At 26.3% G+C, this 25,187-nt stretch overlaps 1 protein-coding gene across 1 annotated transcript; it reads left to right on the top strand.

Moving 5' to 3' along the window:
* Positions 1-385: 385 nt before the first annotated feature.
* On the top strand, positions 386-23,619 carry LOC100200972 (Fanconi anemia core complex-associated protein 24). Its single transcript, XM_065819133.1, has 6 exons — positions 386-601; positions 3,783-3,925; positions 13,564-13,710; positions 23,033-23,165; positions 23,243-23,274; positions 23,415-23,619. The coding sequence occupies exons 1-6, from the start codon at positions 481-483 to the stop codon at positions 23,481-23,483; spliced, it is 645 nt and encodes a 214-aa protein (XP_065675205.1). The 5' UTR covers positions 386-480; the 3' UTR covers positions 23,484-23,619.
* The last annotated feature ends 1,568 nt before the right edge of the window (positions 23,620-25,187 follow it).

Genomic DNA, 25,187 nt, shown 5'->3' with positions numbered 1-25,187 from the left:
CTAAATTCGCTGCCCCTTCCCCCAATAGGAGTGTTTGGGCACCCCACACACTGAAATGAAAAAATCATTGTCAAAAAGTTTTCCAAAGAGAATTATGGTTTAACAATCGTTATATAATAGGTATTATTCGTTTTTTTATTATTTTTTCATTTTCTTTTTTCTTTTTTCAAAAAAAAAAAACCGTTTAAAAACTCGTGGACTTTTAACGATTCCAATAATGTATTTATAAAAATAAGATTGCCATTATTTAAGAGTTTCTTAAAATTATAGTATCAAGTCAAGTCAGCAGACTCCCTTCCCCCTAAAATATGACGTAATTTGCGGCTACGGCTGTCTTACCCTATAATATTTAATGTTTGTCGTCATATAAATGTGCTCTATAAATATTCTTTTTTGACTTGAGACAGCGCTTTATAAATACTCACACGTGATAATTTTTATTGAACTTTAAAATGCGATATTTTTTTAAAATTGTCATTAATGCATAACAATAATGCTATCACTCCAACTCAACCATCTTTAAGAGGATCAAAAATACCAAATGGCCATGTTGTTCTTAATTCCAAATATTACAATTCACTAGTAAGCAAATCACTTAGTGGTAAGATGTTTGTTAATGTAATATTATATTGCCATTTGTATACAAGTTTTGAATCTTTATTAATAATTGTAGTTGACATAGTTTGATATAATAAAGTAAGACTTATAACTTGACTTTAAATTTGATGCCAAAAAGTTATTTAAAACTTCAAGTCAAGTCACTAGTTATTGATTTTTATTCAAGTCAACAAAGCCACACAAATAATAGGAATAATAACAAGAACATTTACATCATATCCAGATTTATTATCCTTCAAAAAATTATATTCAGCACTTGTCCGGCCTCACCTAGAACACTGTGGATCAATCTGTAACCCTGGACTTCTCAAAGACAAACGGCAATTGAAAATGTGATAAGAAGAGCTTCGAAACGAATCAATGAGTTATATGATCTACCTTATGAACAAAAGTTGTTGGCTTTAAATATGACAACTGTAAAATACAGGCTACTTTGTGCAGACCTAATCAACGTCTGTAAATGGTGCAAAAATAACAATAGTGATAGTCTTTTTGAAATAGATAGCCAATTTATTACTCGTGGGCAAGTATATAAACTAAAAAAACAATCTTCATGATTAAATTTACGTATGAACTTTTTTTCTCTAAGAATAATAAATTAATGGAACTCTCTTCCTAATGACATTGTATCAGCGTTATTTTTAAAAACGTTTAAGCTGCTTCTAGACAATCATCTTTAAAATGAATGGCTTCTCTACGACTAATCCACATTTTATTTTCTATTAGTTATACAAACTCTGTAATTGTCAAGTATAATATAACTAGGTTTACAGGCTGCTCATGCCTACACAATTTATTGTAAAACTTTAATGTTAAAAAAATAATAATAATAATAACTAGTGACTTAACTTGAAGTTCAAGCCAAGGTATAAGTCTCATATTCAAACTCTAAAATTGTTTAGAAGATGAAGTTTAGTAACCATCTGCTAAAAAAACTAAGTTTGTTTACAACATATACATATTTACAACATATACATAATGCATTTTGGCATTTGCGGGACATAGAAGTAAAAAGTTTTGGAAAAAAAAAACATTTGGTCAAATATTTTTTTTTTAATAATGCAGCCTGCTTTTTATCTGTTTTTAAAACATTTTAATGCGTCCTCATTGGGCTTCAATGTCTGACAGCTTTTTAAATTTGATCTTTTGCAAATGTAATAGATTATAAAAAACAGAGTTGGGGAATAACGAAATATATTTATTTACTTCGTTACAATACTTTGTTTCTTTTTGCAGTAGTTTTAAATGTAGCAAGTTACTTTTATTACACAGTACTTTCAATTTTACTTCCATTATTTTTCAGGCTCACTTTTTAAATTTTTTAAAGTTACTTTTAGAAAAAGTAACTTAAAATAAGCAGCCGTGGCACAGTGGTAGCGTACCTGCCACTGTGCCACAGCTGCTTATTTTAAGAGGTGGGTTTGAACCCCAGATCCTTTGTTTGGATCCGTGGTTCAAACCCACCTCTGGGCAAGCTTGTTTAGTTTTTATTATTTTTGTTTATTTAGATATAAAAAAATATTATCTGAAGCTATTGTCCATTATTTTCAGATTACTAAATCTTGTATTTTTTTCAGAAGTTTGGCTCTAGAGAGTTTTTTTATTCAAAATAAGGCTGCAAGCAACCACTATTAAGTTGGGAGTTACTAGAAAACAAGGAATAGAGTTATAGAGCAAGGAAACGATTACTAGAAGACATAAAAAGTTTTAGGCTATACAAGTCAGTAAAACATGAAAATGGGAGTGTTCCAAAGGATTCAAGTGCGAGAAAAAAAAACAAGATAAATGTTTTTAGAGTATACAGGGACAGATACAGTAAAAGGATGTGATTTAATAGTTTTGGTTGATGTAGCTAGAGATGGTAACTTCTTTGAGCGATGACCATATTTATTTATATATATATTTATAAATATGTATATATATGTATTTATATATATATATAAATATATATATATATATATATATATATATAAATATATATATATATATATACACACACACAGAGTATGCTAAAAGTATACTGTATCAAGTTATTTATGTTAATGTCAACTACCTATTTTGTAGCAAATTTCACGCTGATCATACTTCCGTATTTGCTTTAAAAATAATTTTCAAAAATGAAGCCAAAATGCATTAGCGAATAGAAGATGTGAAGAAAACCATGCACAAGTTTTATCTAGCCAATAGATCAGAAGGAAATCCATTTACCATTGAGCACTTTTTAGCTGAGTAAATGCCGAAAAGTACCATCTACCAGATTATTGACTAAGCTGAAAATGAATCTGGCCACCAAATAGTCAAGGGTAGTGGCAAAAACCGGTAATCATGACTAAAACCAACATAAGCAAATAAAAGTGATGTTTTACCATAAGGACCCGTTTTGCAATGCCAAGCAGCTTGGCAGTTTCAACGCATTCATCAATACATCTCCCTGGTGTTCAAAAAAAAGTCCATGCAAGAAAGAAAATCAGGATCTTTGGATGGTGAATTGTATTTCACTTTATCTCACTTGCACATTTATGGCAACATCACTTTCTACACCAGTGATGTTTCAGTAACACTGCAAGTGTCAAGTATGACCCAACAGCCAAATATGAGCAGAAACTGATTGTCTGGCTTTGCTTTTCAGAGCACTGCATTTTAAAGTCTTTCTTCCCAAGCGGCATGGCAATCAACCAGCAGGTCTACTTGAGCAAGTGTATTCAAATGAGATAAATGTCATTGCAGAGCACCATTCAGATAATGCCTATACATTTTGGCTTGACCTAGCATCGGCACATTATGCTAAATATATCATTTCCTACCTGGAGGCCAAAAAGGTAAAGTTTGTGCTAAAAGAAGACAGTCCCTCAAATGTCCCAGAATTGTGCCCAATCAAAAATTTGGTCAGGGTACAACGTATTGCATTACAGATTCCAGCTCTTGTTGATTATGTTCAATGACATGGCTTAATTAAAAATCAATAAAACTTTTTACAATAAAGAATGTGATGCTCTAATCGAATCTTTTTAGCTTTTTAAAAAATATTGAAAAATGAGGGAGTAACATCTTTTTAAACCTTGCTCATTTTCAACTTGCCACCCATTATATAACCATAATTTATTGTTATATAATGTATGCATCAAAGTATTTATTGGTAGAATTAATTTCTCTTAAATTTATAGGATTCGGTTTAAAATTACTTTTTGATGATACTCTTGGTCTAATTGACTGCTACCCTTCAAACAGTTGTGCTGTTATTATAGCACATGAAGCAGATTTGGTTGCAGAATCAGAACTTCAAGTCAAAGTTCAAAAATTATCAAAGGTAATAAATGCATTAATAATGAAAAATGTTTTAATTTCAAAGTCCTATATTCATATATATATATATATATATATATATATATATATATATATATATATATATATATATATATATATATATATATATATATATATATATATATATATATATATATATATGTACATATTATACATATATATATATATGTGTACATATATATATATATATATATATATATATATATATATATATATATATATATATATATATATATGTACATATTATACATATATATATATATGTACATATATATATATATATATATATATATATATATATATATATATATATATATATATATATATATATATATATATATGTACATATTATACATACATATATATATATGTACATATATATATATATATATATATATAATATATATATATATATATATATATATACAACCCGTAGATGTTGTCCGAAAGTTTTTTCCATATTTTGTTGACAAAAAGTAAAAATTAAAATGCAAGACCAGAACTTTTTTTTTTTATTAATGATAGACTGCCTGCCCCAACCAAACCCTCAGTCAATGTAGCAGCACTCCCTTGCGGGTCAGGCTATTTGTCAGTCGATATAGCAGTACTCCTCTGCGAGTCAGGCTATTTGTCAGTCGATGTAGCAGCACTCCCTTGCGAGTCAGGCTATTTGTCAGTCGATGTAGCAGCACTCCCTTGCGAGTCAGGCTATAAGATAGTCAATGTAGCAACACTCCACGCATGATTTACAGTAAAAAAAATAAAAATAAAAACATTTTATTAAAAAAAATAAAAATAAAAACATTTTATTAAAAAAAATAAAAATAAAAACATTGTTTATGTTGTTAAAAACATTCAGAATGTTTTAAAAACATTCAGAATGTTTTTAAAAACATTCTGGTCAATTAAATTTGCGTTTTTGTGGTTTTTTTATATAACGATTAAATTGTAATTAAATTAATGGTTTTGACTTTCGTCCAACACGAAAATGTTCAATAGTAATTAAAAGTGACGTATGTGTTGGCGTAAGAATCACTTTTTTCCTTCCGCTCTTCCCAAAGACAACAAACTATAGATCTATATATATATATATATATATATATATATATATATATATATATATATATATATATATATATATATATATATATATATATATATATAGTTCTATAGTTTGTTGGCTTTAGGAAGAGCGGAAGGAAAAAAGTGATTCTTACGCCAACACATACGTCACTTTTAATTACTTTTGACTTTCGTCCAACATTTCCGTGTTGGACAAAAGTAAAAACCATTAATTTAATTACAAATTAATCGTTTTTTAAAAAAACCACAAAAACGCAAATTTAATTGACCAGAATGTTTTTAAAAACATTCTGAATGTTTTTATAACATTTTGAATGTTTTTAACAATATAAACAATGTTTTTATTTTTTTTAATAAAATGTTTTTATTTTGATTTTTTTTACTGTAAATCATGCGCGGAGTGTTGCTACATCAACTATCTTATAGCCTGACTCGCAAGGGAGTGCTGCTACATCGACTGACAAATAGCCTGACTCGCAAGGGAGTGCTGCTACATCAACTGACAAATAGCCTGACTCGCAAGGGAGTGCTGCTACATCGACTGACAAATAGCCTGACCCGCAAGGGAGTGCTGCTACATCGACTGAGGGTTTGGTTGGGGCAGGCAGTCTATCATTATTAAAAAAAAAAATTCCGGTCTTGCATTTTAATTTTTACTTTTTGTCAACAAAATATCGAAAAAACTTTCGGACAACATCTAAGGGTTCTATATATATATATATATATATATATATATATATATATATACAACCATTAGATGGTGTCCGAAAGTTTTATATATATTTTGTAGACAAAAAGTAAAAATTAAATTGAAAGAGAGGTATTTTTTTTTTTTAATAATGATAGACTGCCTGCCCCAACCAAACCCTCAGTCGATGTAGCAGCACTCCCTTGCGGGTCAGGCTATTTGTCAGTCGATGTAGCAGCACTCCCTTGCGAGTCAGGCTATTTGTCAGTCGATGTAGCAGCACTCCCTTGCGAGTCAGGCTATTTGTCAGTCGATGTAGCAGCACTCCCTTGCGAGTCAGGCTATAAGATAGTCGATGTAGCAACACTCCGCGCATGATTTACAGAAAAAAAATAAAAATAAAAACATTTTATTAAAAAAAATAAAAATAAAAACATTTTATTAAAAAAAATAAAAATAAAAACTTTGTTTATATTGTTAAAAACATTCAAAATGTTATAAAAACATTCAGAATGTTTTTAAAAACATTCTGGTCAATTAAATTTGCGTTTTTGTGGTTTTTTTAAAAAACGATTAATTTGTAATTAAATTAATGGTTTTTACTTTCGTCCAACACGGAAATGTTGGACGAAAGTCAAAAGTAATTAAAAGTGACGTATGTGTTGGCGTAAGAATCACTTTTTTCCTTCCGCTCTTCCTAAAGCCAACAAACTATAGATCTATATATATATATATATATATATATATATATATATATATATATATATATATATATATATATATATATATATATATATACACATATATATAGACACACACACTCACACACTAATCTTTTGGTTTGCGGTTATCCAGCAAAAATTTCTTTTCATGGCAACATTTTTATACAATAAAGTTATTAGTTTTTTGTATAATCATAATAGGCATTTTTTAGTTATGTTGTTGTAGGGCGCTTTTTATGATGGACCTTGTTAAATAGAGTGTTTTTTTTTAACTTATCCTTTGTATCTCATAGGCATTTAGGTATATAGGTAAAATGTGATTGTCTTTGTTTTTTAATGATTGCTTAGGTTTTCCGATCTACTTTTCCTCACACCCTCTGTTAAACCAGTATATGTTTTGTCTAGTGTGTTAGAGAATGATGAAATTCATATACTAATTACATTTGTTTTTCTGCAATTTCCATCCATAGGACAGATTTTGCATAGTTTACAATTGCAAGCTGAAATGGTCGTTGGGTTCATAGAAATTGTTTTTATTGTTGTGATTCTTTATAATTTTTGTTATTGGCTTGTCCAGCTGAAGCTGACTTTTGTTGTGTTACAGTTAAACAGTTTATGAAACAGGTTTGGTTTTTGAAAGTGTTTGTTGATTTATTGTAAGAAAATTTTGCCTATATTTCTCATATTCTGCCATTGACATTGCCATCAAGTTAAATTTTTTTTTACCTGATGATTGCATTTTGCATGAAACTTATAGTCTATGTATAAATACATAGTTTTATTTATAAAAGATATATAAATACAGCTCTGTTTCAACTTAACTTATTTAGTTTACTTTAATTCATCAAGCACTCTCATTAAAATATATGCAAGCACAAATACGTATACATACGTACATATATATATATATATATATATATATATATATATATATATATATATATATATATATATATATATACATATATACATATATACATACATTGCATTTTTGCAGGCTTTTTTGTATAAGGTAATAAAGCGAGAAATTGCTTTTAAAGGTCGTATACTAGAAAAGACATTTATCTAAATTATCAAAAGATATTATATTGTTAAAAAGTGTGTTTTTTACAATGGATGCCAATGTTTTTAAAACAATTTGTATTATTAATTTTATAAACAACAATGAAAACAATTGAATTGGTAAGAAGAAGAACAGTGCTAGTCCATTTTTTGTTATTTTCACTTTTTTTCATAATTTTATTTAACTTATGTTGATCTGTCTATGCACTACAAAAATTTGTCCATCTTTCTTTTATTACTCTTTGCCATAAAGTAGATTGATAAATAGTTTATAAACTATAACTGTTCAAAACTTAAACATTGATTATCTCGAAATGTAAATATTAGACTAGTACTGTTCTTCTTTTCACCGATTCGATTGTTTTAATAAACTTTTTATGAATCCATAAATTGAATAGTCAAAAGCATAACAAAGTAATTTTTTTTTTTTTTTTTTTTTTTTTTTTTTTTTGTTATGCCATTTAAACTTTCTAATAAAATTTGTTTACACTAAGCTAAACGCTTTAAATAAAGTTTTAAAACACTATTAAATAAATTATCATAGAAATTAAATAACGCTTTTATTTATTCCAGAAGTTTTTTTTTTAATGATGAATGTAGTTTTTTTTAAACAATTTATATTCTTAATTTTATAAACTACAATGACAGTGAATGCGTTTCAATAAACTTTTTTAAAAAATACTTTTTGATAATTTAATTAAAGTTAGTTTTTTATTAAAATGATAATCCAGGGCTCGAATTAAGTGATCACGAATTTCAATATCCGCAATTTCTGCTTCTTAAATTAAAACAGTCAATTTATCATATTGCAAAAATTAATGAAAAAATAAAACAATAAATTTACTACTGCAAAAATAATAACAGTCAAAACTTACATATTTTTAATTATTATTTTTTTAAACACTATGTAATTTAGGGATTATAAATTTAAAAAAAAAAAGTTGTAAGACAAATTATTATTACTAAAAGTTCGAAAAATTTGCGCGATAATTTAAAAATCAATCAATAAAAAACTATGGTAAAGCTATTTGCGCATTGTATGAAACATTAATATCGATTTTTGTTTAGGGGAAAAGTTTAAGGAGTTATTCATTTAAAAATCTAGATGTTTTCAATTAGAAATTAATTATTTAATAATAAAAGTAATAATAAAAAGGATATATTTTAAAATAAGTTTGAGTTTTTTTTGATTTTTTCATTAGAGTTTTTTTGTTTTGTTTTAAAATAAGTATAAAAAGTTTAAATTAGTTTTTGTATATTTTTAAACTCCTCTGTCTTTTAATTTTTTATACGTGTTTTTATTTTTTGCAAACGAGTTACGAGTATTTAATTTATAAGAAAATATTGAATAAGATTTAAATAAGATATAAAAGTATTTTATATCTTATTTAACAATTTCTTTTATTTAAAATATTTGATCACCACTAAATTCCTTTCGACTGTTGCGATAAGCGGTTGTTTTTTTAATAATTATATCGTACTTTATTGTGCTTTTTTTTTCTAGTTTTATCTGATGTTTTACAAAATCAATTAAAATATTAAAGTTCAAATCATAATCTTTAATAATAATAAAAATAATAGTATTAATATGGTTTAAAAATAAGATTTTATATCATAAAACAAGATCAACATGAATATTTTTTATTGAATAACAGCTATTGAGTTTAGCGATCAAAACAGTTTTACGGTTTTTAAAAATCTAAAAATTTAAAGACCAGAAGCATTTCCAGATATTGCAACTTGCGATCACTTAAATATTTTTATTTAGACATTAAAAAAAAGAAAAAAAAATTTATTTGCTATTCTCCTAATATAAAAAAAATCAGTTAAAAACTCGTCAAACCAACGCTAGGAGTTATTCAACCTTAATGTAATTACAAAACATTAAAAATAATTTTCTATTAGAGTTTTAGTTTTTCAGATTTATATTAGTTGATTTTTTTTTAGAGCTATAGGTTTTAAATTTTTTTTTTTAATTTCTCTTTTGTTAAGATTTCTTTCATTTTTATATAGTTTAGCCTGTTTATAATTTTTTTCCTTTGTCGGTTTTTTAGCGAGCTTTTATTTATCTAAAGAGCTGTGGTCAAAAAAAAACCATTTGTGGTCAAGAGTGTGATCGCACGTATTTCCTTTCCACGACTGAAAATATGTCTCTCCCTCATAGATTATTATAAGCAAAAGGAAATTAAAAACTTTTTCTTATTATTTTTTTTACATATTTTCTTATAAAAAAGGTGCTTTAGTTTAAGAGATTTTTTTTCACAAAATTTTTTGCTTCTTATTAATTCAATGTCGTTTAAAGTTGTTTTGATGTGATACATTTATGAATATATATTTCATTTACAAATATCTTATTGGTAACTGATAAAATCTATCTATAAATTGTTTATAATTTTTATTAATAATACTACATTAAATACATAAAAGTTAAAATAATTTGTGATAGTAAAATAATTTGTGATAAACAAAAGATTATGTTAAGTATAACATTGTTTTAAGAAATAAATTATAAAGAAATATAATCTTTCTCACATACCAAATTTAGATTCTATTAATAATTTTTGTTAAATTAGTTAATTGATTTTTATTATTTAAACTAATTTAAATAATTAATTTTTTATTGGTTTAAAATTGAATTTAGTTACAACACAATTCCTCAAAGTACTTTCAAAATATCAATAGTTTTCAAGCTCCTGTAACAAATACGATCTTAATTATTACAACACATTAAAAGTAGGGGTGTACCAATGCTTCAGCATTGGCATCAGCCTGTCGATGCATCGACCATTTAGCCAATGCGTTGGCATTGGCCTTGATAACCATCAGCTGATGCTGATTGTTTTGAAAACTTTTTAAATTTTATTTTAATTTCTGTGTTTCTATATTATATCCAAATATAGAATTACGCCATAAACATAAATCCAATATATAAGCCTAACTTATTAATAATAAGTGATTATATAGACATATATGCAACCACTAAACTAAAAATTTTTGAACTGCTTTTAACAGGGCTCTCTACTTTTTTAGTGTTTTCTTATAATTTAATACATTAGTTATATAACTTATGGATCTGAAACTCTACAAAGAAGTTTAAAATCAAGAAATGCACATTTAAAAAATTTAAAGATAAGGTATAATATACTTAAAACATAATAGAACAACTTGCGTCATGTTAAAAATAAATATATAAATAATAAATTTTTATAATGTTATGAAAAGTAATAAAATAAAACTGAATTTTTCGTTTCCATTTCTCCAAAAAATTTCCAATTTGCATGCACAAAAGCTTGATGTTCTCCATGTCCTGCAGTTAGTCGGGATTGTGTCGATTCATAAATATTTTCCCCAGTGCTAAACAATCTTTTACTGAACACAAAAGAAGGCGGAGAAGGTATGAGAGGTTTAAAATATTATTGCTACTAGAGTGTTTCTTCATACATATATTTTTGTAATTTCCCCACCATTTATATGGACATTCTTTTTGATGCAGATTAGGTAGTGATAAGTAAAAGTTTATTTCATCAGTTCTGAAAGAAAAGTAAGTAAATAAAAAATATAAAAACTAAACTATAATGTAAAGTACTAATTTTTATTATTAAAAGTTGTTAAATATTAATGAATATTTGTAATATTATTTTATTTCTATAACTATAATTTATATAATAGTTTCTAATAATTTAGAATTTAGTTTTATCTAAAATAATTTAATATTAATTAGACAAGAATAAAAAGTTATCACTCGTCTTTAGTGTAGCCGCCTCAAAATGATTTAAAACTAAAATAAGCCTCTCAGCTAATAACCATTGGTCTTCATTAAGATAAGAAGGCATTACACTTTTGATTTTTAATAAAAAAATAATGTTAGTGAGGTTTTTTGTTCAACTTGCCTTTCTTGCATGTAAAATGTTGAATTCCATCTTGTTACTACATCTTGTATAAGTGAATGTTTGAAGTAACTTTTGCTGTTGTTGAATTTCATTTAGCATGTCCATGGTAGACGAAGAATGATGAAAGTGTGCGACAATTTTTCTAGACTTAGCTATAAGATCATTTACAATTGTTTGCTGTTTGAAAAGCTTATTGGTTATACAAAGCTGAATAGTGTGGATTACAAACTTAAAGAATTTTTTTCTTAACCAGCTTCTTTTTATGGCTAATTTCATATTAGCAGCGTTGTCAGAGAGGACAAAGTACACTTTGTTAGTTGGTATTTTCCATTCATTTAAAGAGACTTTTAGAAACTTTGATATTTTTACACCTGTATGAGAGAATGTTATTTTTTTAAGTTGTAGCACAGCTGTCATAGAATTAAACTCTGAGTTTATCCAGTGTGCTGTTAATAAATGAAAGCTTAGATCATTGTGATGTGTTGTTCATTTGTCAGTGCTGAAACTCAAAAAATCTGTTTTTGCTGCATCATTCATAACTTGTATTTTCATTTTTTTATAAATTAAAGGAACAACTGTTTCAGTCATATGTTTTCTAGAGGGTATACCTTAGAAGTACTTGATTATATTACCCATATTGACTAAATTTAAATTACCCAAATTGACTAAATTTAAATTACCTAAATTGACTAAATTCATTTACTAGATGAATTTTGGTTATTAATTTATAAATGTTTGTACTTTAGTTCAGATCTCTATAAAACATCAAGAAAAATTTGATATACGTAGACAATCATCTACGAATCATCACGAATCATCTTTAATGCCACTATAACAGCGTCATAACTCATCTTTAATGCCACTGGTCAAATACCAAGATGCGTAATTAGTTTGTCAAATCCTTTATCGGTAGCTAAAGACTATGGCTGAATGTCTACAAATATCATTTCTCTGATAAGCATAGTTATTTTTTGAGCTCTTTGTTTACTTGAAGTCCATTTCTATGCTTATTAATAATTTCCTCAAGCTTAGATTGATGTTTTCGATCTAGAGTAACTAACACTATTGCTAACGGGTTTTTCGCTATTATCATTCTCTTTATTGGTTGAAGTAGATGCAATAACAACTTTTTTTTTCTGCGTTAACTTTTTTGAAACATTTAAGATCTTCTATTTTCTAGAAAACTGTTATGTTTTTTGCTTTCATATGCCCTCTTAAATTGGATGTTTTCATTTTTTTGCCAGATGTTCCTCTTTTTAATATTTTCATTTTGCAAAATTTACAAATTGCTTTTGAGCAATGTTAAGAAAGAAAAGTTTTCATCGCTCGCTCTTTTTATAAAAGAGTAGAACAAAAGAGAAAGAGAAGTTTCACGTAAACTTTGAATAAGAGTTGTATAGAATTTTTTTTATGTGTGTCACTCATTCTTTTTTTAGATGAGAAATATAAAAGTTTAATTGTAACTATACTTTGAATAAATGGGAATTGGGAGAGAAAATTGTTTTAAACAAAGTTTTGAAGCTCTTTCAGTTATCCTTTACAATCAAAATGCTTCATTACATTTATATTAAAATTTGATAATAAAAAAGTTTATTTTTAAATTAAAAGCGTTTAATAAATAAACATTTAATATACGTATTGCTTTGTAATTTAATTTCAAAAAAACATTTGCTTAGAACTTGCCAATTATTAGAAGTAATGACATCAAAATCTTCCATTCATTCTTTATAAAAAAAAAAAATCGAACAGAATGACGAAAGTAAATATTTATAAAATGAACTTTTCAGTTGAATTAATGACTCTAATTATCAAGAGAACAATAAAATAATAAATGGAAAATAAACCTCAACAGTAACAATTTCAAAATGTTGCTTTCATTGTCACATGAAGGGAATGTGGCATTTCCATTCAAGTGTATACTTCCATCATATATCCAATTTCAGGGCAATGCCGATGCATCGGTATTGGCCTGTACCCATTGGCATCAGCCAAAAGTAGGCATTGGTGCACCCTAATTAAGAGCAAAGAATTTTAAAGTATTGGTAAATTATTTTTTTATATTTGTCAATACTTTGTTGTTGTAAAAATCTGTGTGTGTGTTGTATAGTTATTTGCTATCTGTTATTTGTTTGTTTTTAACACACAATTTAATATTTTTATTTATTGATTTAAATAGTTTGCTGATAAAAAGGTAATCTTAGCAGAATCAACAGAAATCAGTGATCAGTACTTTAAACGACTTCAATTAAAGATGTTAGGATCTGTTGTGCAGGTCATTCCATTTACATGTGTGCAGGATATTGGAATTCTTATTCATCAACTAGTAAGTTGGTATTTATAATTTATATGTGGTAGTGGTGTAGTGGTAAAGCGCTTGCTTCATAAGCGAGAGGTTCCGAGTTCGATCCCCACCACGTCCCTGGTAGTACCGCGCTCAACTTGTTTCTCTGCGCAGCGGCCTTGTTCGTCGAGGTTCGTGTTTCGGATTTATAGAGTTGAGAGAGGGTTATAACCACTATTAAGTAGCCTCCTCATCTGTAGTGGCCTTCTTGGCCTTGAGGAGGTGAATAACAAAAAAAAAACAAAAAAAAAAATTTAGGTTCCAGTTGGAAAAAAGAACGGAAAAATATTACTTGAGCATTGTAGAGGGGGCTGAACCCAAAAGTTTTCAAAAATTAATGTAATTAAAAGTTTTTGTTGGTCCTATTTTAATTATTAAATAGTCAAAATGAATTTTTATTTTTTTACCATGGTTTAAGTTTTTACTGATTCCTGAAGCTGCTCAAGTCTCACAGGTTTTAATTTTTTTTTTTTTTTTTTTTTTTTTTTTTGTAGTGAAAGAGATGTTAAACCATTTTATTATAAATTAACTATTAAGTTTAGGTCTTTTTAAACATAAAAAGGATGGCCTCCATAGACTTAAAAATTTTACTTGATTTTTTTTGAAAGTTTACATTTAGAGATAGCACCAGATATGTCACCAGTCATTACTTGTTTTCTTCTCTTTTTTTAATCTTAATATTTAAGAATTTGTCTATATTTATCTATAATATCTTAGAATTTGTCTATATTTAGTACAAGTTGTTGAAGATAAATTTTCTTCATTGGATTAGTGTGATCACGATTATGTTTTTGTTCTTAATAAAGTGTTTTTAAATTTTTGCAAGTTTATTTTTATAAGTTATTTCTTTGACTGCAAATTTGAATAGAACTATTGTATCTGATTGTTAATTGTCTGATTGTAATGGTTTAGTATTTTTATTGTGAAATCAGAGTAAACAAACAATTACTGTATTTTTACAATTTTATTGGAAATACTTAAATGACAATAATTTTCTTGGACATCATTTGGATGATGGTTTCTTAAAAAATTTGTGAAAGTCATGTCCATGTTAAAACCTAGGAATTAATAAAGTTGCAACCTACGGTGACAGTATGTAAAATTTGTTTTGACTATTTTAAAACACAATTAGGTGTTTTTTTTAAGGTTTCCTGGAATTTCAGTACTTATTGCAGACCCTCTGAGAAGATGCATGTGGTTTTATGCCTTGCCTCACCATCTTGAAACATTTTGTTTTGACAAAATTGTTTGCATGTTGTGACAATTAGTGAATTTTAAAAATGCGCTGAAAAAAACACTTAAAATAGAAAAGAAATGTTAACAGATGAGAAAATAAACAAAAAATAAACTTAGAAAAATGAAATTATAAAAGAAACATATATGTTTTTTATTAATTTAAAAGTGTTTCGCATAATAGATTTAAGAAAAGATCAAATTATTTAATTTTTTCTAATGACATTTCAAAAAAAAAAAATTATTAAAAAAAAATTCTAATTAATGCATTTAAAAAAAAAAAAAAATTTTTTAAATGCATGCTTTCAACCCCTAAATGTGTTCTATATTATAAAAAAATTTTTGATTTAAATTTTTAATAAAAAATATTTTTAGAGGTTGCTCAAGATGTTCAAAAAGTTCTTCAAAAGTTTATTATGTTGAGTATCAAAGGAAGTGAAGTTATAAAAATTTCAAAAATAGTTATCATTTTATAAAAAGGATAAAGAAAAAAAATTATAATCAAAAAGTTTTAAAAGATTCAACAATTTTTTTACAAAATGGAGATTTTTAAAAAAATTTTATATACTTTTACTTCTTTTGAGATTCAACATCAGCGTGGAAAATTAGAAATTAAAGGAATTAAAGCAGTCAATTCGACCAGCCAACACAAGGAATTAATGGTCAATTTTTTTTTTTTCATAGGTCAAATTTTTTTTTTTATATATTATATATATTATGTATTATATATATTATATATTTATATATTATATATATATATATATATATATATATATATATATATATATATATATTATGTATATTATATTTATATTTTATTTATATTTATATTATAATATTTTTATTTATAAGTTTTTATCTTAGTAATAATTCTTTATGACTGAACTTACAAAATACAAAAATGCAAAAATAAGTTAATGCTTGAAAATTAACGAATTCGTAATATTTTAATAATATTTTAATATTTGATTAATAATATTGAATAATAATATTTAATATTTTAATAATAATAATTTTAATTATAGCTTTTTTTTTAAAGTGCAGTTAGGCATTTGGTAATTTTAAATTTATTTTTAAATAGTTCATTTAATTGCATTGACTTCGCAAATAGTGGGAAAAGAGAAAAATATGAGAAAAATAATATAAAAGATTAAAGAAAGTAAAGAATGCAAATACAGTTAAAATAATGTTCTTAATTACATACAACAATTTTTAATAGTAATAAGATAAGAACTTCAATCTCTGAAGTAAAAAAAGAAAAACTAGAGCACATTTTATATCACTTGCTCATTAAAATCATTTTTAAAATTGCTAATGCTATACCTAGTTCACACTGACAGTAAAACACATTTCATTTTAAACGCTTTTTATGTTTTTAATGTTATTAACTGTATAAAACATCAACAAAATAACACGGCGAGTTTGTTTTATATTTAAAAAAAGCTTTTATGTCGACAAAACACCCTTGAAGTATTGTTTTATTGTTATTTTATACATACTCCTGATAATAACAATTTAATGTGCATTTAAAATAAAATGTGTTTTATTGCCAGTATGAATAGGGTATTAATTAAATAATAGCAATGTAATTAACTATCGTTCGCTGATACTGAGTATGAATATTTAAAACTAAGAAGACAATTATTTTATGAAACTATAAAAATTACTGATATTATATAAAATGAGGTTTTACTAAATATATATATTTGTAATTTATGATAAAATCTTTGAGAAAGGTAATTTAAAAAAGTTGAAAGAAAAAATGTTCTTAGTTAAATACAGAAATTATTATATATAAAAATAATATATTAAATATTTTAACTAAAATAATAGTAAAATAAGAACTTTAATCATTTATGAAAAAGAATTTTCAGCATTGGTAAAATGAAAGAAATTTAAGTAAAGTGAAACAAAAAAGCTTAATAGATATAGTTTATGTCACGTATAATATATTCATAGACAAAGTAAATTAATGGGTTCACGGTTGTTAAAGCGAAAAAAATCACTGGTTTTTATTAAGATGCAATAATTCTTAGATAAAAATTTTAAAAACAATAGATTTAATACAATTATATCAAATATATTTTAAGTAGTAGAGTTAATATTAAAAAGTTATTAATTTTAATTATAACAATAACTATATTAATATTAATTATGACAATAATTAATGATTTTAAGCGCTTTTTCAAAATTTAACTGATTTTATGAAATTTTAGTAAATTTTCCAAGTAACATTCTAATTATTTTTCACATCTTGTTTTTAAAAACTTGTATTTTTATTCAACTGGTCAACTATAACCGCAAGAATTTATTTTGGGAGGTAAAAATAGCAATTTTAGACTTTTCGGGTGGTCATTGACAGTTGAATGTTATTTTCAGTGCTGCAACATACTATTGAAGAACTTTTTTAGTTTTACGAGCTACCCTAATGCAAAGTCAGGCATTCAGGTTAATCATTATTAATTAAAAAATTTGTTGGATTGAAAAATTAAAAATATTTATCTCTTTATCGTGGGTATACTGACAATAAATGTTAACTCAAAAATCCCTGTTTAGAGAAATGAAAGTTTTCTTCCAATTTGAAACTTTGATAATCTTATTCATAGACAGGTAATGCTAATTCAATTTAATGTTTTTTTCCAGTACAAAAATATTCACTACGACTCTTTAAAAAAGATAAAGTAATTTAAAGCTTTTAGCCTGAATAAAGTACCTGTTTTATGAGTCAAAGTTTTAATGTTAAATGTATTTTTATAACCAAGGAAAGATTTCATTTATTTTAAAGTGTCATTTGAACAAAACAGCGTCATCAAGTCAAAATTGACAATTTTTGACTTTACGTCTTTTGCCCACAATATGTTAAACATGTGTGAAACATTTTTGTTATAATTTTTTATTTTATGTTAATTCACCTCCCCAAGACCAAGAAGGCCACTATAGTTAAGGAGACTACTTTATTTTTGGTTACAACCCTCATTCAACTCTATAACTCTGAAACACAAACCTTGACAAACAGGTTTGTGTTTCGGAGTTATGAAGCAAGCACTCTACCGCTACATCACTACCGCATATACTGTTATAAAAATATTTAGTTTGAATAAATAATGAAAACAATCACCACAGTTTTTTAACATTTTAGTTAAAAAACTGTGGTGATTGAACATTTACAGTCCAATAAATCTTTAGTTTCTGACTCTTAGTTTAAGATTTAGTTTATGAGTTTTCAAAACAGTTTACACAATATGTTTGGGTTTTTCTATATTTTATACTTGGTCTGTGGTTGTTTTGAAGGAAAAATATGAAAAAAATATTAATATAAAATATTAGGCTTTCATTTATGATGCAACTGGAAACTTTCAACTTATTTCAACAAAATTATAATTAAAGAAAAAATACTCAATTTCTACTTTTATTTAAAAGAAAAAATTAAAGTATGTTTATTCTACAATTTGCAAATCAAGTTTATTTGTATTATTTTGCTCTAAATCCTAAACAATAAAATCGTATTATTGTTGTTTAGATTTTATAAGTCTAACTTGTTTTAAATCGATGTTAGAATAATTTTTAAATTTTTATAAGTACCTATCTTATTTTTATTAGGTTTGTATAGTATTGTATAGCAAGGATAGCCAGTTTTATCTGTGGGAGAAAGGGGAGGTTTGTGGTTACTGTAGTGTTAACGCTATTCATATTATACGTTAGGGCTGAGCAAAAATATCTGAATATCCCGGATATCCTGTGCGTTATTCGAATACAAAATCAAAAAATTTGGATATCCAATCAGGAAAAAGCGGACCAGCTATCTGATCTGTTTTTTTCTATAAATTTGAATCTGGATTCAAATCAAGAATTATTAAAAAATCGTATATCCAGATCTAACTCGGTTTTTTATACTTGTTAAAAAACCGAGTTAGATCTGGATATACGATTACGATTCAAATAAACAAACAGAGAGATACCAGTTATTCAAAACTTGTTCGATTACGAACAAGTTTTGAATAACTGGTATCTCTCTGTCTGGCTTATCAGCAGATGGCATCAGAACTGTGTCATCATCATTAGCTTCGTCAGCTTCAGTATCAGATGTGGCAATAACATGTATGCCTGCATAAATGAGTGCAGGATATATCAAGCTTGCCTGCAATCCTTGATATATCCTGCACTCTGAGCAGTATCTTTTTTGAAGCTCATTTTCGGTTACTGATTAACAGTACATGTCAAATAGAGATTCCAGTGGCACCTTGGCTGACGTGAATGCTACTTATTGTGCAAGAGAAGCAAAATATGGCTTGGTAATTGCAGATATCATGGTTGTTTCTGGAATGCACAACTCTTCATTTGAATGAATACCACTGACCCTGGAAGAAAGCGCTTGACAACAGTCATGTTTGTCACACTTCACAATTTGCATGAAGTACTGGCTCTGTCTTGTGCGAAGTGGGTGGCAACATGAGTTGCCACCCATTTCGCACAAGATTGATCTGGTGCTACTGCTGTATCATTTAGATATACATATCAAAAAATATTTCCTGATTGTCAATTTTTAACTCTGACCATATTTTTGCTAGGGTTGTTCCCGCCTTTACAAAATTTAGCTTCTTCAATTCTGCGTCCATTGTTTTCCCAGAGACCTCAAGATGTGAACCAAAGTGGTCATAAAGTAGCACTAAGCCCGCCAATTCACGACTAAGTGATGTCATACGTCTCTCCGCTCTGTTGTACGTGGAGTGGTGAGATGTATTGGTACCTTTCAAATATGCATCAAGGTTCCATGCTTTAATCTTGGCTTTGGCAACTTGCAGCAATTTCAGAAAGCGAGGATTTTCATCCAACCCACCATCGCTTGCAACAATAAATATTGGATTGATTATCAAATGTGGTTATGATCATCTTAAAACTGTCAATGGATCTCAAACGTTCCAGGTCATGACTATGTGTGAAGGAAGTACTTCTGTCATGTTTCATTGATCTTATTGCAATTTATGTTGGACCTGAATATAAGACAGTGTTGGTAAATTTGTCATTACTGATTACACATGCTGCATAAGCTGATGGAATTAGTGTCAAGCAGCAACAGCAAAGTCATGATCCGACAGTCTGACTTTTTATTCCTGGTGCATCAGTATCGGTGCTTGTTTTGTTGCTGCTGCTAAACCCAAAAGAGTTTTTGCCTTTTCATCCATGCTTAAAAAAAAACATGCCTCATGGCTAAACCTGGCACATATTTCATCCAAGTAAGCCATGGATGCGAAAACAAAGGCAGCATCATAATGACAATCATGGGCAGTGCTCTCTGCACAGATTAGCTTAACAGGCACCGTCTTGATGTGTCGCTAGTCTTCAAATGACAATGATTTTCTACGCAAGAGCCGTAGATATGTTGCTGAACGTGACAAGCTGCATCTTTGTACTACCAGTGATTTTTGAAAATCATCCAGTGTTTTGCATGATCTCAATGTTTTGCATGATTTCGGAACAGCAACAATTACTGGATGCAGCACAAATTAAGTTTGGATAAAATAACTTTAAAACCTCAATCTTTTCCTGAGTCTATCAAGTCAAATACGTTTAAATTAAATAGTTTTTTATAGTTTTATTTTTTCAAATTTATCTTTTATTTATTTTCTTATTTGTTAAGATTTGTTTTCTTTTTTTTTCAGTTTATGAATTGTTTTTTTTTTAATTTATTTTAGTTTAGTTAGGCTTTTTCGGTGCTTTTTAAAGCATCAAATTATCAAAACATGTAAAGAGCTGTGGCCAAATTATCAAAAAAAAAATTACATGCGTGGTCTAGTAAGATATGAAATTAGGAAATAAAGTATGCCATAAGGGTAGAAGGGATTTGCAAATAGTGACATAAATGTATGGGGGAGGGGGGGACGATTAAATATAAAAAAATGTATGCACTAATTAAAATAATTCTTAGTTAATCTTTCGTTTTAAGTTATAAAATTAACAAATAATATCGATGACTAAATGTTTTTGAATTAATAAACAATTTTTTAAAATAAAACCATCGTTTCTATTGCACTTCTTCAGTGCAGACAGAACTATTAACCCAGCAAAATTAGCATGAAATATAAATGTTATTTATATTTCGAATATTGTATTATTCATTGCCATTAAAGTGTTGCTCGACGCTTTCAAGAACAGTTTGAGGTAGAAAACATTGTCTTATAGAGGGTAGAAAGTTAAAAGCCAAAGTTTCAAAGTTTCTTTAAACTTTAATTATAAAGTATTTATTTTTGAAGTTATTGTGGAAATCATTTTTAGTATTTTAAATCTTTGTAATGTAATGATAAATACAAAACACTACAATTTACTTTAAAACTAAAAAATAGCCCCTGTTTTTTATTTTTGTAACATAAAATTTAAATTTTACCTCTAATAAAATTAGTTGACTGAAGCAATTATTAAAATAAATATAGTGAAAAGTGAAAAGTATTAGTAAGTAGCAAAAGCCATGCCACAGCAAAGTAAGCAGGAGTAACAGGTCTAGATTCATCCAAAGGGCTTCCAGACATACTTTGATAAGTCAGTTTCCAGACATATTTTTATACAGTTAGTAATATTGACCCAGGCAGTTTTTAGATCTACGTACATTTATGAAGTAATGAAGATATTTAAGGTATGAAGGTATTTTTAGAACTATGAAGATAAAAAACTGCTTCAATGGTATTTTATCTTCAGTTGAAAATTTCAAGCTTCACATTTATATCGAAAAAAATCAAGTAAAATCACTATTGTGTTGTATTAAAATTCCAAGGTTTCCCTAACAGTTGCAAGTTGAAAGTTTTCTAAAAGAAACTAATGCACCTTACTATTCAAAATACTACATGGTTGAAAGGTATTTTGTTCTATCTAGTTAAAAGTTAGCAGGAATGGTTTCGTCGCATAATTGCAATATGGGGAGGGTATAGTCAAAGCTTAGAATTTTTGAACGAGCCTTTACATTCATAATTAGATATGGTTTGTACAAGATAATTATTGTTACTTGGGTTTAAATTGACTAAAACAAATGCTTTTTTTTATAATTAAAATATTGTAATTTATTAACAGCAATAGATAAATTAAAAAATTTTATCTAATAAAATTGCATAAAATCTTAATTTCTTGAGTTTAAACTTTATTTGTAAAGAAAAAAAAATTAATGTTTTTCATTATTATTATATTATTTTTTCAAGTGAGTTAAAATGTTTTACATTGCATTTAATTTCTAAAATATAAGTGTAATAATTGCATTTAATTTCTAAACATTGCATTTAATTTCTAAAATATAAGTGTAATAATATCAAAAAAAATTCATCATTAAAAACACTTTTAAAAATGTAAAATAAAAAAGTTAAATTTATTGTAAAACTTGTATATAAAATAAAAAGTTTTTTATATATACTTTTTATTTGTTTTTTTTTTCAATTTCATTTTTTTTATTATTATATTTTTTCAATTTCAAGATAAATTTTTAAATCTGAAATAATCATTTTTTTTAAACTACCTAGTAACTTTAAAAATAAGAACTCAACCTCGAATCTACTTGTTATAAAGAAGTAACGCTTTAATAAAAAAATATTTAAATACTTAGATTTAGGATGCAGGACAAAATATTTTCTACTCGGTAATTCTCTAAGAGTTTTCACTCAACCAAAACCGAATTGAAATGTTTTAGATTACATTTTATTTTTCATTATTTATAAACTACCTGATTTTATCATCAAAAGTGAAAGCTTGAACTTATTCAAAACTCGCACTGATAAATATCTAGAGCTATATGATTTTTAATTAATAATTTAATTTTATTTACTTTAAAAAAAGAATTTAATGCTGTCAAAATCAAATTAATTAATATTAATTTTTCTCGTAGTTTTCGAACTACTGCAGCTTTATATTAAATATATATATATTATATTTAATTGGGTGCTTAGAAATTCTATTAAAAAGTTAGTTTAGTAAAGTTAACATAGTTAAAAGTCATACTAATAACTGAGGAGGAGATATGCATTAGACTGAAATTTCAAAATAAATGATAAAATTATGCTGTATAAAGCAATTTTATGTATTTTTATTTTAACAGGGTAATTCAGAAAGCAAAAGTTATGTAAAGCCAACGAAAAGTCTTCCTGTTGAAGACTCTTTACTATCGTTTGTTCTGTTATTTCCAGGAGTTGGCGAAAAGAAAGCTATTGAGCTCTTAAAGACTTTTAAAAGTATTTCGCGTTATTTTTGCTTAAGTTTTCTTAATTTTAACTTTTTTTTTTTTTTTACTGTTTTTTAATTTGTATAGGTTTGTCAGCCATCATTAACGCACCGTTAAATGTAAGCTTAAGATTCAGACTTTTATCTCTAGATTTTTTGATTAAAGTTGTTAATACTTTTATTGCATATATCATTTTATATCTCTTAAAGTTGTTAATACTTTTGTAAGAATAATAGATTTATATTTATGTTAATTTCAGGATCTTGCAAAAGTTGTTGGAAATTCAACAGCTGAAACGATAAAAACTGCTTTGCTTGAAGAAGGATGAATCATAGCTGATGACATCATAGACATCATAGCTGATGTCTAATTGTTTTAGTTAAAAATTGTAATCAAAACGTCGAAGACAAAAAAAAAACGTAGCAGCCACAGTGAAAAATAACGTTTTTTTAAACATCTACAAAGTTAGTTAACAAGCATTAAAAATTGATTGTAATTAAAACCTTTATACATATATATATATATATATATATATATATATATATATATATATATATATATATATATATATGTGTGTGTGTATATATATATATATATATATATATATATATATATATATATATATATATATATATATATATATATATGTGTGTGTGTATATATATATATATATATATATATATATATATATATATATATATATATATATATATATATATATATGTGTGTGTATATATATATATATATATATATATATATATATATATATATATATATATATATATATAATAACAACAGGAGTTAACCCAAGAATTTGTTTACTTTTATTACAATATGTTAGTGTTGTTAATAATAATTCTTTTTGGTAAAGAAGTTGAACTTATTTTTTTCCTTCCCATTATCTCATTAATGATGGACCACGTTTTCTTATTATCAGATTTGCATTTAATGATTTGATAAGTATTTATTTTTAGCCTTTTTGATAAGATTTTGGTAAAAATATTTATAATTTTTGTAATCTATCTCATTTTCAGTGTTTTTATTATTTTATTTTTTTTTATTAGAGTTTTTGCTTCTTTTTTGAGCATTTTATCAGTGATTTTATCAGTGATCCATCCACGGATTGGCAACTGCTTTTGTCTTAATTTGTATGTTCTCTTGAGGACAGGTTTTATTAAAACAATCTAGGAATATATCTTAAAAAATATTAAAAGCTTCGTTAGTGTCATGACATCTATACACGTTGGACAACATTTCTTGTTTTAGTCTAATTATTAATTCATTAGTATTACTTGTTTTAAGATTGCGTTTTTTCAAATTTATAACTTTTGGTTCACAATCAGACATGGTTTTTAAATTTCTTACTTTTATAAATATCGGAAAGTGATTGCTAATATCAGTCATAAATATCCCGGTTTCAAATTCCATTTCCAGGTAATTATTAATTAAAGTATTGTCTATTGCCGTTGCCGAGGTTTTTAACACTCGTGTTGGCTTATTAATTGCTGACAAGACATTTAAGCTAGTAAACTATTTATTATTAACATATATTTTATTAAAAAAAAAAAATTAGTGTGTAAAAAAATTAGTGTTTAAAAATGAGTACGCAATAGGGCAATAATACCTGTGTTCTGTAACTGATATACTATTTATTATCAATATATATTTCATTAAAAAAAAAAAAATTAGTTAATTAAAAAGATTATTGGAGATTTCACACCTTGTCACTGATGTTGTCGAACCTGTCACTGATGTTTATTGTAACATCATTAATTGTAATTCATACACGGCTAATACGTCCATATGGATATTACTGTAAAGTTATGGATATTATTGTAAAGTTATGGATATTATTGTAAAGTTATGGATATTATTGTAAAGTTATGGATATTATTGTAAAGTTATGGATATTATTGTAAAGTTATGGATATTATTGTAAAGTTATGGATATTATTGTAAAGTTATGGATATTAGTGTAAAGTTATGGATATTAGTGTAAAGTTATGGATATTATTGTAGAGTTATGCGTATT

This window comes from Hydra vulgaris, chromosome 15, assembly GCF_038396675.1.
Source record: "Hydra vulgaris chromosome 15, alternate assembly HydraT2T_AEP".
Taxonomy (NCBI): domain Eukaryota; kingdom Metazoa; phylum Cnidaria; class Hydrozoa; order Anthoathecata; family Hydridae; genus Hydra; species Hydra vulgaris.
Note: the sequence above shows the minus strand (reverse complement) of the source record. Positions and strands in the feature narration are given on the sequence as shown.

Bases quoted from the DNA above. Each gene is read 5' to 3' on its own strand.
- LOC100200972 (XM_065819133.1), top strand. From the start codon at position 481: ATGCATAACAATAATGCTATCACTCCAACTCAACCATCTTTAAGAGGA. The intron at 23,166-23,242 runs GTATTTCGCGTT...TAATTTGTATAG, and splicing joins GCTCTTAAAGACTTTTAAAA to GTTTGTCAGCCATCATTAAC. The intron at 23,275-23,414 runs GTAAGCTTAAGA...TGTTAATTTCAG, and splicing joins TCATTAACGCACCGTTAAAT to GATCTTGCAAAAGTTGTTGG.